The 14,365-nt window shown below is 38.0% G+C and overlaps 5 protein-coding genes across 5 annotated transcripts; 4 read left to right on the top strand and 1 right to left on the bottom strand.

The window, feature by feature from the left end:
* Positions 1–291: 291 nt before the first annotated feature.
* Positions 292–2,266, top strand: BDF20DRAFT_844987 (C2H2 type zinc-finger-domain-containing protein). The gene is made up of 5 exons (XM_053079655.1): positions 292–494; positions 587–859; positions 943–1,022; positions 1,101–1,167; positions 1,251–2,266. The coding sequence occupies exons 2-5, from the start codon at positions 720–722 to the stop codon at positions 2,212–2,214; spliced, it is 1,251 nt and encodes a 416-aa protein (XP_052940756.1). The 5' UTR covers positions 292–494; positions 587–719; the 3' UTR covers positions 2,215–2,266.
* Positions 2,267–2,287: 21 nt separating this feature from the next.
* Positions 2,288–7,298, top strand: BDF20DRAFT_47020 (non-SMC mitotic condensation complex subunit 1-domain-containing protein). The gene is made up of 9 exons (XM_053075526.1): positions 2,288–2,508; positions 2,568–2,646; positions 2,729–2,787; positions 2,848–3,294; positions 3,382–3,665; positions 3,754–3,944; positions 4,020–4,224; positions 4,311–4,814; positions 4,909–7,298. Exons 1-9 carry the CDS (start codon positions 2,385–2,387, stop codon positions 7,228–7,230), a joined length of 4,215 nt encoding a protein of 1,404 aa, XP_052940757.1. The 5' UTR covers positions 2,288–2,384; the 3' UTR covers positions 7,231–7,298.
* Positions 7,299–8,768: 1,470 nt separating this feature from the next.
* BDF20DRAFT_831534 (uncharacterized protein) lies at positions 8,769–10,202 on the top strand (the record flags this gene model as incomplete). Its single annotated transcript, XM_053078459.1, has 2 exons — positions 8,769–8,995; positions 9,080–10,202. The coding sequence occupies 2 exons, from the start codon at positions 8,769–8,771 to the stop codon at positions 10,200–10,202; spliced, it is 1,350 nt and encodes a 449-aa protein (XP_052940758.1).
* Positions 10,203–10,853: 651 nt separating this feature from the next.
* Positions 10,854–11,676, top strand: BDF20DRAFT_797878 (uncharacterized protein; the record flags this gene model as incomplete). Its single annotated transcript, XM_053076304.1, has 3 exons — positions 10,854–10,987; positions 11,083–11,157; positions 11,280–11,676. Coding segments are annotated over 3 exons (606 nt in total), but the record flags the coding sequence as incomplete, so codon positions are not given.
* A 695-nt stretch (positions 11,677–12,371) lies between these two features.
* BDF20DRAFT_831536 (uncharacterized protein) lies at positions 12,372–13,304 on the bottom strand (the record flags this gene model as incomplete). Its single annotated transcript, XM_053078460.1, has 2 exons — positions 12,372–12,907; positions 12,977–13,304. 2 exons carry the CDS (start codon positions 13,302–13,304, stop codon positions 12,372–12,374), a joined length of 864 nt encoding a protein of 287 aa, XP_052940760.1.
* Positions 13,305–14,365: the final 1,061 nt, after the last annotated feature.

The raw sequence follows: 14,365 nt of genomic DNA on the forward strand, positions 1-14,365 counted from the left end.
CGCCTCAATGTGAACAGTAATGATTTGTTTATTTTGGGTTAAATATAGTTCTGGATTACATAAGAGATTCGATCTGATTGTTGAACTCATATGTCATCGGACGCACAGTATGAAAGCAAGCAGAAATCGGTTCAGTTCACGGTTTCCCTGACAGAACTGATTCCCAAGTATAATAATATGCCAATGTAGATGAGTGGAATGTAAGTGTAGCTTTATAGTACCGAAGGATATGTATGATCCGCCTTAAACACCGCTTTTTGATTGTCGAAAACCAGCAGCGAGCCTTGAATTTACTGCTCTGTCACGTTTTGACTTTGGCCCAAAAATATACAATTTATTTTTTTAAAAGGAAGCTTATTTCACCGCAGTTTTACAACACAGGTCTTACCTCAATGAATTAGCCTAACAGTGTGTTTTGCTTACGTTCTCCCAGTTTTATTGTAGTAATGATTGGTTGCAACAGGTTTGAAATCTTCAAACCCACTTAGTAATGAGTATGTAGAGCTGATAGAACCTAAGAAAACTGTTCTGTTCCATTGGCATTCAAATATGAGATAAAAGTATACTAAATCGTATCAAACCTCAGCTATTTGCTGGCTGTAGTCAAAAGAGAGGGATCAACTCCGTCAATCGCTTTGAAAAAGGGAAAAAAACTGAAGTCAGATCGCCTTTCCAGTTGATTCTTTAATTGCGCACAACACAGATTTTCTGAAAAAAAGATGAACACCTTACGATCCGAGCAAGTGCATGCCGCTCAGTTATCAAATCCACTAAGGCCTCGAAACCAACTTTTTACCTGCCTTGCTTGTCAAGTAGCCTTTCCGACTGCGGATCGTCAACGTGCCCACTATCGCACAGAGTAAATGCTCTTTTTCTTTTACTGCGGCACTGTCTACAGGAGCTATTCATCGCAAAATAGTTGACATGAATTTCATTTGATAGTTGGCATAAATATAATTTGAAGAGAAAAATCGCTCAACTTGCCCCAGTTACTGCCGAGCAATTTGCACAGAAGGTCTTAGGTATGTGTTACTGATACGTTTATCTCCTCTGCAGCTATTGAATGTTGACTTATTGGAAACTTTAATCACAATTATCAGCGCAACAAACCAAAGGTCGAGAAGAAGCGGAAAAACAAGGTCTAGTGTACGAATGTGTGCTATGCAAGTAAGCTATTCTGGGTTGTGTTTGTTTTCTTTTTAATGTAACAGAGATTTATGAATGCTCGATATATGACCATGGGTCAATAGGAAATCCTATTTTTCCGAAAATGCTTTTTCCAATCATCTACTTTCTAAAAAACATAAGGACCTCGAATTCAATGCCACTAAGCAGCATGGTTCAACAGCAACAGAATCAATAACAAAATCGGCGACTGTAGTGACACATACTAAAAAGGAGGCAACTCTCTTTTCTGATACTGAAGAGGAAATCACCGATACAGATTCAGTAGCCTCATATATGAGTGTTGATCATCATCCTGTCAGTCAAGTGCGTTGTCTATTTTGTAACATTAACAATGGCGACTTCGACACGAATCTCTACCATATGAATAGAGTTCATGGTTTCTTCTTACCAGACGTTGAATATTTAGAAAACGCTCCTGGCTTGGTACTCTATTTAGCGGAAAAAATAGAAGATTCGATCTGCTTGTATTGTAATGGAAGAGGAAAAGTATGGAAATCTCCTCAAGCTGTTCGAAAGCACATGTTGGACAAGGGGCACTGCAAAATGGCATACGATGAATCAGAGAATCCTGAAGACTTACTTCGCTATTATAACTTTGGCAGTATGTCAGTAGAAGATTTTGAAGCAGCCACAGCAGATATAGCTACCAATACAAATGATGAGCTTGTATTAGAGTCAGGAGAGAGGTTGGGGCACCGCCGGTTCATGAGATATTATAGGCAAAATCATGCCAGAAGATTATCTAATAGTACTACTGCCGATCCATCGAATCCATTGGCTATTACAAATAGCGAAGGCGAAACAACTGTTGCGGCAGCTGCAGTAGTTGCTGAACCCCGTAATAGAAGAGAGCGTAGACATCAAAATACCTTACTGATTACTGACGGTTCGAATGGATCAGAAAATCTTGATCTTCTCAGTAGATTACCAGCAATTGTCAGACAACAGCACGATCAGAAGCAAAAGACTTCCAAGAGATATAATCTGGTATCAACAAGTAGAGCACGTAACCAAAACCCAATCTAGAATACTTCCTGTTACAAAACAAATAAAAAACGCGAATATTTAATAACCGCGCCTTTTGTTCCTTTCTGCTGGATTTTTTTTTTCTGTAATGAAATTCATTTTGGCGAGGCCGTCTTTTGGCATTTTATCCATGCTTTGACTTTTTTCCTTTTTATTTTTAACAATCGAAAATGAGAGATCAGTTCCTCTTAACAGAAGAATTGGTAAAAATTCAAGACATTACAACCTATTATATACCCAATGAAACAGAAATTGCAGGAAAAAGCGATCACGATCTTGCAAGATATTTAAATGGTAACTTTTTTTTTGTCTGCCTTAATCATCTCGATCGCATCGCTGATCTCCAATTATAGAAATTACGGATGGCATTCAAGTCTCTTCTGAAAATATTTCTGATCCTCTTATATTTGACAAAATTCGCAGCTTTTTAAAGTAAATATCTCAAGAGTGTTGTGATTTCAAAAAATTAATGATGAAATAGGATTAACAATCATTTATTGTGTACCCTAAAAAGGTATTTTCCCAATGTTCAACCTCGTATATTATCTCGATTGTTTGATATCATTCTCTCAGGTAGTTTGGATGAATATTTAATTATATGAAAGATTCTAGACTCAATAGTTGAATTCATAGCCTTTCGCGTGGAAGTCAAATCAACGGCAGAAGATCTTGATAACAATGATAAGCAAACCTTCAGCACCCATCGTTTCAATTTGGAACTTTATGGATTTTTAGTACATTGGTTTATTATGCTGACCGAGGAACATACATCAGTTGCGACTCTTTCCGCATCTTCCTCTTCTAGAAAATCAAAATCAGCCAGTAGCAATAATAACAATTTAAAAACATATGATTGGAATCCACAAAAATCAAAAGCCTTTGATTTGGCCAGTTGGTTGTTAGGATTGAAAATCACAAAGCTTTGGACTATGACACCTGAACGTTTGGCTTTTGTTACTTTATTCACCAAACCTGCGTATCAAGTGTTTGAAAACCCTGCCAACGTGAAGTCAGCTTCGATGAAAGAAAGAGTGTTCCGCATTCTAGGCCTTTGTATTAAGCATTATGATCATATGCCTGGTAAAATGCACAATTTATATAACGAACACCCATCATTATAATCCAACCAAATACTTATCTTCTTTTTTTTTTTTTTTTTTTATAAAGTCGCACAAACCACCATTATGCAGAACTTACAATATTGGGAGCACTCAGCTGAATCTATGGCTGAATTACTCGTTTATATGATTGATAAACTCAACTATACTCAACTGGCCGACGAAATATTGCGCGAAATCGGTAATCGTGAATTTAAGGATGTAACAAACAAAGAGTTGAAGGATTCGCCGAATCCAAAAACTTTTGGCGCATTTTTACAAAAACTAGCAGAGTTAGCACCAAAGACTATTTTGAAGAATTTGACCGTTCTCATCAGTCTGTTGGACAGCGAGGTAAGGATTCAAGTATAAAGCTTTTAGCAGAAGTATAACCATTCACATGAGCAATTGACCTTTTTTTCTTTTATCCATTGTACTGAAGTCGTATCAAATGCGAGTCACCTTAATTGAGATTTTGATATTGTTGATTATCGAGTTATCGAAAGGAATCGAAGACAACCCGAATAATATCGAGCAGATCAATGGATTCTTTGATTTATTGGAGGAGCGTATGCTTGATACCTCTTCTTACTGTCGACAAAAAGTTTTGCAAGCATATCTACGGTTGTTCAGGTAAGTTGCGATTAAAGTCTGGACTACCTTGCAATACTTGTTGATTCATAAGTCCACCATTTCATCAAATGATAGCTTGAAAACCAAATTCCCAAAAAGGCGTTATGCTGCTGCTGTTCTTTGCGTTCGACATTTACAGGATAAAAGTAGCCTTGTGCGTAAGTATGCTATCCGTGCATTGACAGCTCTCGTATCAACCCATCCTTTTAGCATGTACGGCGGTGAGTTGGATTCGAAAGAGTGGAAGACTCGCCTTGAAAAGTTGAAGAAGGAGATCGAGGTGAGTTTTGGTTCTTCCCGAATCTCAAGCTTGACTTAAAAGTAGTAACATTCAACGCAAAACTCTATACTGTTTGTTGGCTGTAGTATGTTACAACTGAGGAGGATGTTCGTGCAGTTATAGTAGCTGAGGCAGCTAATGCGACTGCTTCCTCACAAAGTTCACAAAATAAATCCGAAGAGGTAGACGACGATACGGCAAAAGTTGATAATGCTGATGAGGATTTGGACATGGCTGATGCGAGTGGTCACCTTGCCAAAGCTGATAAAGAAAGTAATCTTGCAGTGGAGAATGAAGAACAACAGAATGACACTGGAGAAAATAACGAATCAAATGAGTCAGTCAACGCGCATGAGGAAGATATGCCAAATAATAACTCTTTTCAAGGCAAAACCATCGTTTCTGCTGAGAAACTTCAACAACTCATACTTATGCGTCAGTTTCATGTGGACGCTGTTCAGTTTATAGAGTTACTGCAGAAGGCTATACCCATTACAACCCAGCTTTTATCCTCCAAATCCAAGGCTGAAGTTTTGGAATCCATGGATTTCTTAGTCACTTGTTATAATTATAAAGTGGATCTTGCAGCTGTAAGAAAAAAAAAAAAGGGAAAAAAGATCAGTACATGATAGCAAGGTTGTTTAAAGACAGCAGTACTGAACAAGCTTATTTGATTTTCAATAGGATGGCATCAAAAAGATGCTTCATTTGATTTGGACTAAGGATACCAGTGACGAAGGCAAGGGTATTAAAATGAGACTATTATCTTCTTATGAAAATTTGTATATTGCCATGGATTCAAACCTGGATCGCAAGCAAAATATCAACCGAATTGCGAAAAATCTTATACAACTTACTTACAACACAACACTCGCTGAGCTCACATCGTTGGAACAGTTGCTAAGTGTCATGATGGCAGAAGGGAAAATTTCTAACGAAGTCATTCAAAAGCTATGGTCCGTCTATGGATTTACTCAAGGTCGAATTCAAAAATCGCAACGTCGGGGAGCTATTATTATTCTAGGCATGCTAGCAAAGGCGAAGACCTCGATTGTTGCCGATAAAATCGATGTCATGTTAAAAATTGGGTTAGGCTTCCTTGGCAAAGCTGATCTCGAACTTGCAAAATATACCTGTATTGCTTTACAGCGATTAGAGGGTGCTAAAGAGAGAAGCCGTAGTGTGCAAGAAGGTGTACGTTTCCTTTTACATCACGCAATGTTTACAAGATTGAAAGACATTATAGAGCAACCAACAGAAAGTCATTTGTGGTTTAGCATGGCAGAACAAGCGATTAATACAATTTACTTACTATGCAAGGACCCGGAGGCCATCTGTGAAGAGTTGATTAGGAATAAAACGAACAAAGTCTTTGGCTCGCTTCCGAAGAATAATTGTTTCTCAATGAGCCCTTCCCCTGCAGGAACAGATACCTCGAACTTTCAGCAACATATGGACTCCACTTTGCTGGACTATGATTTGAGTATGACACAACAAGTACTACCCTTCCCCCAACATCCTCTATACCAGAGCCCAATGGAGCTGTCACAACTCTTTTTCTTAGTGGGCCATGTAGCTTTGAAAGAAATTGTTCACTTGGAAATTGTTGAGGCTGCGTGGAAACGCAAAAAGTCAGAAAAGGTAACAGATTTGAAAAAGAATAAGAAAAAGAAAAACAAGAAGAGCAAGAAGAAGAAGGATACAGATAACGACATTACAACGGATGATGAAGTCGAACCTATTGACCGAGAGGAAGAGGTGAAAGAGGAGGAGGAGGAGGACGACGAGGAAGATAACAATGATGCTGCTATGGAGGATGAACTTGACCAAGTAGGCGGCGGTACAGCTGAAGACGACATTGGTGACGCTATGACTAGAATACGTGAACGAGAAATCCTGTTTGGTCCCAACTCTTTGCTGGGTGTCTTTGGTCCTTTAATCACAGAAGTCTGTGTGCGTAACAAAATCTATACCGACCGCACATTGCAGATTAATGCTACTTTAGCATTAACCAAATTGATGTGTGTTAGCTCTGATTTTTGTGAACAAAAGCTTCAGCTCTTGTTTACCATTTTGGAAAAATCAAGAGACCCCAGCATCCGTAGTAACATTGTCATTGGCCTTGGTGACATGGCCGTATGTTTCAATACTCTGATTGATGATAATATTACTTTCTTATATAATCGTTTATCTGACGCTGATACTGTCGTTCGCAAAAATGCTGTCATGGTACTGACACACTTGATTTTGAACGGTATGGTCAAAGTGAAGGGGCAAATCAGCGAAATGGCAAAGTGTCTTGAAGACGAAGACCCACGTATTTCTGATCTGGCTAAACTCTTTTTCACCGAATTGGCTTCGAAAGATAATGCTATCTATAACAATCTGCCCGATATCATCAGTAGTCTCACCACTCCCAGTCATGTTAATACGTCCACAACACATGCTATAACTGATGCTACTACCACTAGCGCCACCGCTACCACTCTTGCGAACAATGATAACGTGAAAAACAGCCGCTTAGATGAGGAATCATTCCGCAAGATAATGAAGTTTATCTTTAGCTTCGATTTCACTGAAAAGGAAAAGCAAGCTGAAAATATTGTGGATAAACTGTGCCAGCGATTTTTAACAGCAGAGGATGAAAGAAGCTGGCGAGATATTGCTTATTGTTTATCTCTATTACCGTTCAAGACGGAAAAGCCTTTTAAAAAGTTACTGGAGGGCTGGCCCACTTACCAAGACAAGCTACATGAAGATGCTGTTCATAAATCATTTTTGGAGATTATTCAAAAGGGTCGCTTGAATAAGAATCAACGACCAGAATTGAAAACACTCATAGATGAGCTAGATCGAAGGGTTGAGAAACAACGTGGCGCTGCAGTAAGTGAGAACGAAGAAGATGGTGTAGGCGGTGAGAAGACGACTGTAACATTAACAAAGAAAGGTAAATTTAACATCTTTTATCACAAAAGGGGAGAGGTAGGGAAGAGTGAGGAGAAATAAGGCTTCCAAACTGATATCGCATTGGTTTAGGCGGAAAATCTGCTAAAGCGAAAGGAAAGAAACCAAAGGTAGACAAGAGTAAAGAAAAAGAAACAGCAGCGCCTCCCAGAAGATCGACGCGTAAAAGAAAGAGAATTATAGAAAGCGATACTGAAGAGGAAGATGAAGAAATGGAACTATTTGATGATGATGATGTAGAAAACAACGACAGCAGCTCTGCTGAAGAAGAAAGGGAAGGCAATGAAGAAGTTGCTGAGGATGCTGAGGACGATGAAGATGATGAAGATGATGAATAGCAGCCATATACATATACATAAACTCTATATTCACCACCGGTAGTTTGCTCAATGTTTAATTTGGATACTCACTATATTTTCGTACACTTACTGTTTTTATTATCAAAAATTTTGGCCACCAGGGCGCAAAGATACCAATTATAATTAAATAGCTCCTGTAAGCATTTGACTCGTCGATTAATGATATGGTAGCATTAGCTCACAACAATTTTTTGATGAAAGTTGAGAATTGAACCCCTTCACTTCGTCAAGCTATGATGTAAGCTTGAGTCAAGGCAGAGTCACCTTTTTTTTCATGTTGCAAATTCAAATAATTGCAAATATCTCCTCATGAGAAATATCGCTTTTTTTTTTCAAAAGACTACCTATGCATACATGCTTCCGAAAACTGTCATATCATGTAAACACCAAAAGTGTCAAAGAGTGAGATACTTTTTCTATATAATGTACTGTTTAGTCTTCACAAATTCGCTCATCGTTGAATCGTACTGTGAGAACGATAGGTTTCACAGGTCTGCATAAAGAGGCCGAGCTGATTTACCAAAAGTTGCCTGAGAGGTAGTAATTGACTGACATAAATGGATAAATCTCCCAAGAAGTCTCCGGTTGAGATCTCTCAAAGCCCTACGACCTGATATTGATGCCTTTAGGATAAAATTCAACCAACTATGAGGTGTATATGAGGAATTAAAAAAGTTCCGACTTTGGTTTAACCCATTAAGCGATGGGTTTTACACTTACCATCTGAAGCATTCAAGTTATTTTATGCGACAAGTTTGACATTGTCTACAGTTATGTCAGAGTTGCATTTATGCTTAACAGTACGTCTAATGAGAAGCATGAGAACTGATGTATCACCATTTTTTGCTGAGCATAGCAATGCTTTATCGTCAAATTGGTCGAATGAATAGAGCATCCAATTTAAGTCTTATTTTCACTGCTTCATTCATCGGGAGTTATGGTGATGATGCTGTTAAAGTATACGGGCAGTAAAAGTTACTTAAAATGAATTGAACGAACAGGACGAGACGAGTTACTTAAACATGAATCTCGGGTATATATCAAGACCTGATTTGGCCCTAGAAAGTGTGGTAAAACCCTGAAGGAACGGGCTATTTTATGTCTGTTTAATGCTTTTCCTTTTCTTTCTTCTTTCATAGCAAATAAAAGCACTTTTTTTTCTTTTCATTTCTATACTGTACTTCTGACTTTACTAGACTTTCCTCCACTTACGACTAAACTATGATGAATCATTCAGGTAGCCAGCCCCAACTATTTGAACGCACTATCGACCCTAAGTCGAGTCTATCTACCTCAATATCAACAGCAGCGATTAGCAGCGGTGGACTTCGAGATAAAAAATCAATGAGTTCACAGCGTGCCAGCAAGTCAAAGGTGTTTCAATGTACAGGCTTTGGCGACTGCAAAATGGTTTTTACCAGAAGTGAGCACTTGGCTCGGCATATGAGGTATATGACTTATAGCATAGATTATTCTGTTGAAAAAAGAAAAAGAGTAAGACTTAAAAAAGACCTTTAACCATATGCCCATAGAAAACATACGGGGGAGAAGCCGTTCCAGTGTATCGTACCAGGATGTGACCGTATGTTTAGTAGATTTGATAACATGATGCAGCATACTCAAACACATAATAAGAGCCGTCCAAAACGTACCAAGACAGGCCGATTGAAACGAGGTGGCAAGAAGTCCGCTGCATCTGCTCGGCATGGACATTCCTCTGATGAATATGAAGAAGACTATGGCGGCTTACCGTCACCACCGCCTTCACGCAAAAGCTCGATGGGAAATATAATGGATGAACAGCAGCAGCGGCAATATCGCAATGTACGATCGTCCCAATTCGAATATGATGATGATGATATGGATGCTGCGAGCAGTGCTGATGAAGACCCTACTTACCGGCCTCCTGGCTACTATAAACAACATCACCATCGTCATCAGCAATCATACCCTCCCCTTCCGCCCTCCAATCCTTACAGCCAACAACGGATAATGAACCCTCCTATGGATTATTATCAGCACCCATTGCCGCCACCACCACCACCACCACCTCCCTATAATAATCTGTCTTTTTCGCGATTCCCAGATTCCCCCGCATCATCTGATTCTTCGTCTGCGACCGCGCCTAATCTAAACGATTTTTTACCTGCACCGTATCGTCGTCGTTCTGCTCCACAAATTCGTTATCAATCTTTTGACAGACATTATCATCATCAGCAGGAGGCGAAAGAAGCCCTGCCTGCCATTCCGAGACGAAATTCAGTTTTATCCCAATTGGCAACTTATTTAGTAAACAATCCTGACAGAACTCCTGAGAGTTATCTTGCTGAACATGCACAACAACAACAACAACAACCATCATCGTCTTCACCGTCTTCTTCTGCTCAAAGCTCAACAGCAAACACACCTACCCGTCGCTTGTCGATTCATGATTTATCCAATCCCATTGATAGTTTAAATGATGAACAAAATGGCTATGGTGTGGGTCATAGTGGTGACAATACTTCAGACGGAAAGAACAGTAATAAATCGCCAACAACAACCGCCGTACAAGAAGAAAATGAAGAAGAGACTGTTCAATTAACAGAAGATGAATACCAGGCGATCAAAGGATTTGCTCAATTCCGTAATAGCGCTTATGTTTGTAAAAAGTAAACAAATGAATAAGTCGCAGCTTAACCTTAAATTATACAGCGTTTTTTTTTTTTTTTGTTTTCGTTTTTTCTTTGAATATTTGTAAAATTAAACCAAACTGAACTATATAAGATCTTAAGCTACAGAAACTGCATTGCCAATTGAGTGATTTCAGTATGATAAGTCAAGCATATCCACAAGGCCTTTTTTTTTTGCTTCTTCAAAAATTGAAATGAGTTATGTTACTAGGAAAGCACGTTGCAAAGTTTATGCAGAATGCACGTCATTGATGACGGAGAGAAGAAGGTCTGATAAACAAGTGATCGACATTACCAAAAAAATCAGGTCCCTTCCTCCACTCAAATCATCACCTTTCTGGGCAAAAAGAAACCTGCTGAGTCAAAAAAAAAAAAAAAAATTGAATAGAAGCTTTCCTTTTTTCTTGTTTCCCTCAGTTGGGATAAATTCACTTGACTAAGGAACAATTTTTCAATTGAAAAATGTCGTGTAAGTAAGAAAAAACCAACCAGAATTGTTATCAGGCTTCCCAATACATTTTGTTTATTTCTTTTGAAAAAAACCCTCAACAACTACTCTGTTGCCTTATTTTCTCCCTAAACCAATTATATTCAAGTACTGCGATCAATGTCAAAGGCTACAACAGCAACGACAATAAGACCAGCAGCTTCTCTAATCATAGCATCACCTATCACCGTCAATAACTCAGTTTCAAGTTTTACTACCAGTAATAGTAAGCACGAACAAGGATCAGCAGGATGCAATTACCGTATATTGATGATGAAAAGGTTTCAAAGAGACAACAAAGGGTTGCATACCTGTCGCCGCTTCTATATGAGAAAGAAAAAGAAAGCTTATACATTCGTTCAATCATTATTGTTAGAAATGCAAGCAGTTTCATTAATGCCCATGTTTATCCTGGTGGTGTGATTGACAGAGCCGACCATTATAGCCATTGGTTGGATCATTTCGGCAAGCAAGCTATCTCAGTTAAAGAGTGAGTCTATCATGCACATTTGACTTTTTATTGCAAAGAATAGGAATGAAACCTTTTTTGCTAAAAAATAAACAAACAAAAAGGGGCCATTTTCTGACAAATAAAATTTGTGCCATCCGAGAAACATTTGAAGAGTCGGGTTTACTGTTATCTGATCCACCATTAACTCAGCTGACAGGCAGCAGCAAAGCATCGTTTTTGAACAGTTTACCTACCTGGCGACAAAAAGTGCATCATGATGCTAGTCAGTTCAAAGTGATGTGCGAAACCTTTAATATTAGACCTGCTGTGGATAGCTTGATACCCTTTTCCAACTGGATCACGCCTGTCATTGAAAAGAAAAGATACGATACAATGTTCTTTCTGACAGTATTGGACCAATACACATCAGCAGAAGAGGAGGCGAAGCATTTGAATCTCGTATCAGCCGATGGAAAAGAAACTGTATTATTTGACTGGTTCACACCTGAAGAAGCCCTTCAACAACAGTGTCTGAAGAAGATCATCACCATACCGCCTCAATGGTATTCTTTGACGGTTCTAAGTGCCATATTCGACCATCACGACTTACGACTAAGAGCGGGCGTTGATATCTTTAAGGCCAAAAACGGCGAATTACTCAAGATTTTGCCCCAAGCGAATACAACTGATTCAGATTCTGCTGAAGCCAAGCAAGGTTTCAAATTCTACCTGGCTTACCCTGGCGATGAAATATATCAAAGTGACAGCAATGAGTACAAAAAGCAAAAGGGCAACAGACACCGTGTCTATGTCAAGGGTCGAATGGAAGAATATATGCTTGAAAGAAATGTAAACGCGTCAGATATAATAGCTGAAACAGCTAAATTCTGAACATTTGCAAAGTTGAAGTGATTTATTTTTGGTTTTCTTTTGTACTGTTCTACAACTTAAGTGATGATAAGATATCTTTATACAAAAAGAAGAATAAATAATGCTGATAATGCTGTTATATGTGTATGTGTGTGTGTATGTGTGTGTGGGGTTGTGAACGGGCAGGTTATATTACCTATTGATGATACATGAAGGGATATCCTATGTAAGGTAAATGGGATTTTTCTAAAGGTAAAAGACATCATGTATGTATATATATATACTTGTATAAACAGATGTTGTGTGTATATCATTAATATAATAGTGTGTACGTGTTTTTATAGCTATTGATCCAATTCAGTTTTGGCATACACAATCAACTTTTGGAAGTACAATTGATGTTCAAATGCCTCGAAATGAGATTGGATCGATTTTTCCAAGCTTTTCACAAGGAGGTCGTTTGTTGAGCTTTCCTTGACATTTTTGTAAATAATTGTTGCTGCGTTTTTTCCTGAGCTTGAATTGATCATTCTGTTGTTGTGTTGCATAAGGTAGCGATTGAAATGATCTAAAATACCGTTGACATGCGTTTGTATTGTTTCAAAAATCTTTGGTAGATCATCCTTCACTACTGTTTTTAGAATAAGCTTAAGTTGATTTTGTATGTGATTGTCAATGAGGAAGATAAGTTGATCAGCGTGCCGAACAAGGCATTGATTAGAAACCATTTGGGTGTTTTGATCAACGCTGTAGTTGTTGTAATTTGGCAAAACCTGACAGGTACGAGTGGTTTCATCCTCAATATATTGAGCCAGAGAGATTTTGTCAATAGTAGTCAATCGTTTATTCCAAAGTGCTGGTAATGAATCCTCAACAAAGGCTACAAAAGTATTATTCCTTTTTTTAGCCTCGTTTCCCTTTGGCATATACTTATGAATATTGTACTTACAGCCTACAGCACCCTGAAGTTGTCCTTTTAAAAGATCAATATCAACTACAAAATCATCATCCAGGGTCTGGTGTTGAAATTTGACGTGGATCAAATTTTGAAAATGTTTGGATATATTTTTGGACATGATGGATAAAATCGGATCAACTTGGTTGAACAACAAGTAATGCGATAACGACTGAGAAAACTGATGGATATCCACATAAAAGTTCTGTTTTAACTGGTATATTATTTCAGCCGATGGTGATGCAGTGGGAACCGCATAGTTATCATTTGGCAAGAGTAACCATAGCAATCCTAATAAAAAGGTGCAGCTAGAATATCTCATGTGATGGAAGTATGTACGTGTGGTAGTCGAGCAAAACCTTTTTTGGCTAAAATAAAAGATAAAATCACACTACAGCAAATAAGCAAGCAAAGCAACCAAAAAGTTAAAAAGAAGAAGAACAAGATATCCTTCTTCTGTTTGTTTCTTTCTTTGTCTGCTGCATTTCCATTAAATACATTTAGTGCTTTGAAGAACCGCTTTTTTTTCAACCCAAAAATACTCTAAAAAAAGAATTGACAATTCTTGATCCAGTGATTTCCTAAAAAGATTAATAATTTTGGGATGAATAATCTCTAATTTGAGATGAAATTTTTATACCAGTTGGCAAAGGAGAGTGTCTAGAATGAGACCGACTCATGAATGGAAGTTCCAGTAACTAATTGCACTAAAACTAAATGTAGGAATATTCAAAAGAGAAAAAAAAAAAACTCACAAAAGGAGGCAATGAGGGAGAACAAGCAACTCAAACAGCAGAAAAAATGATAGTTGGGCTCAACTAGCCTTTAAAAAGGTAAATAAACAGGTAAAAAACCAGAAAATACTACTGCAGAGCTTTTTCCTGAATCTGCGTATTCCAATTTCCATTATTGATTAAATGATCCTGCTAGCTATGGAAAGCAAGAAATATAAGATAACGAAAGAGCTGCAAAGGATAAAAATGGACATGTGAAAGTAGCCAAGCTACAGGGAAAAGTTATAGTTGCAAACATCTGTTGGCAGATCATCAACTTTATTAAATTGTTAGGACATTATCAAAAATCTATCTTGGTTTTATCAAAAAGTCTATTCTATTTGTATAAATTGTTTGAAGAATCCATAACATACTTGCCTAAATTCTGGGTCTTTTTCTTGCTGATGAGTGATAGAAGAAGAATTTTCTTTGATTCTGCCATTAACATAGTGTTACATTAAAACCAGTTACAGGGCCACAACCGAGCATGTTTAATATAATATCATAAAGTAAAGAAAGATAGAGGCTTCTGTTTAACGTTCTACAAATTGCAAATTTGGACTTTTTCAAATGAAGTCCAACTTTCCAGCTTTTCTAAACTTTTAGTAGA

Source organism: Mycotypha africana, assembly GCF_025528875.1.
Source record: "Mycotypha africana strain NRRL 2978 chromosome Unknown BDF20scaffold_1, whole genome shotgun sequence".
Taxonomy (NCBI): Eukaryota; Fungi; Mucoromycota; class Mucoromycetes; order Mucorales; family Mycotyphaceae; genus Mycotypha; species Mycotypha africana.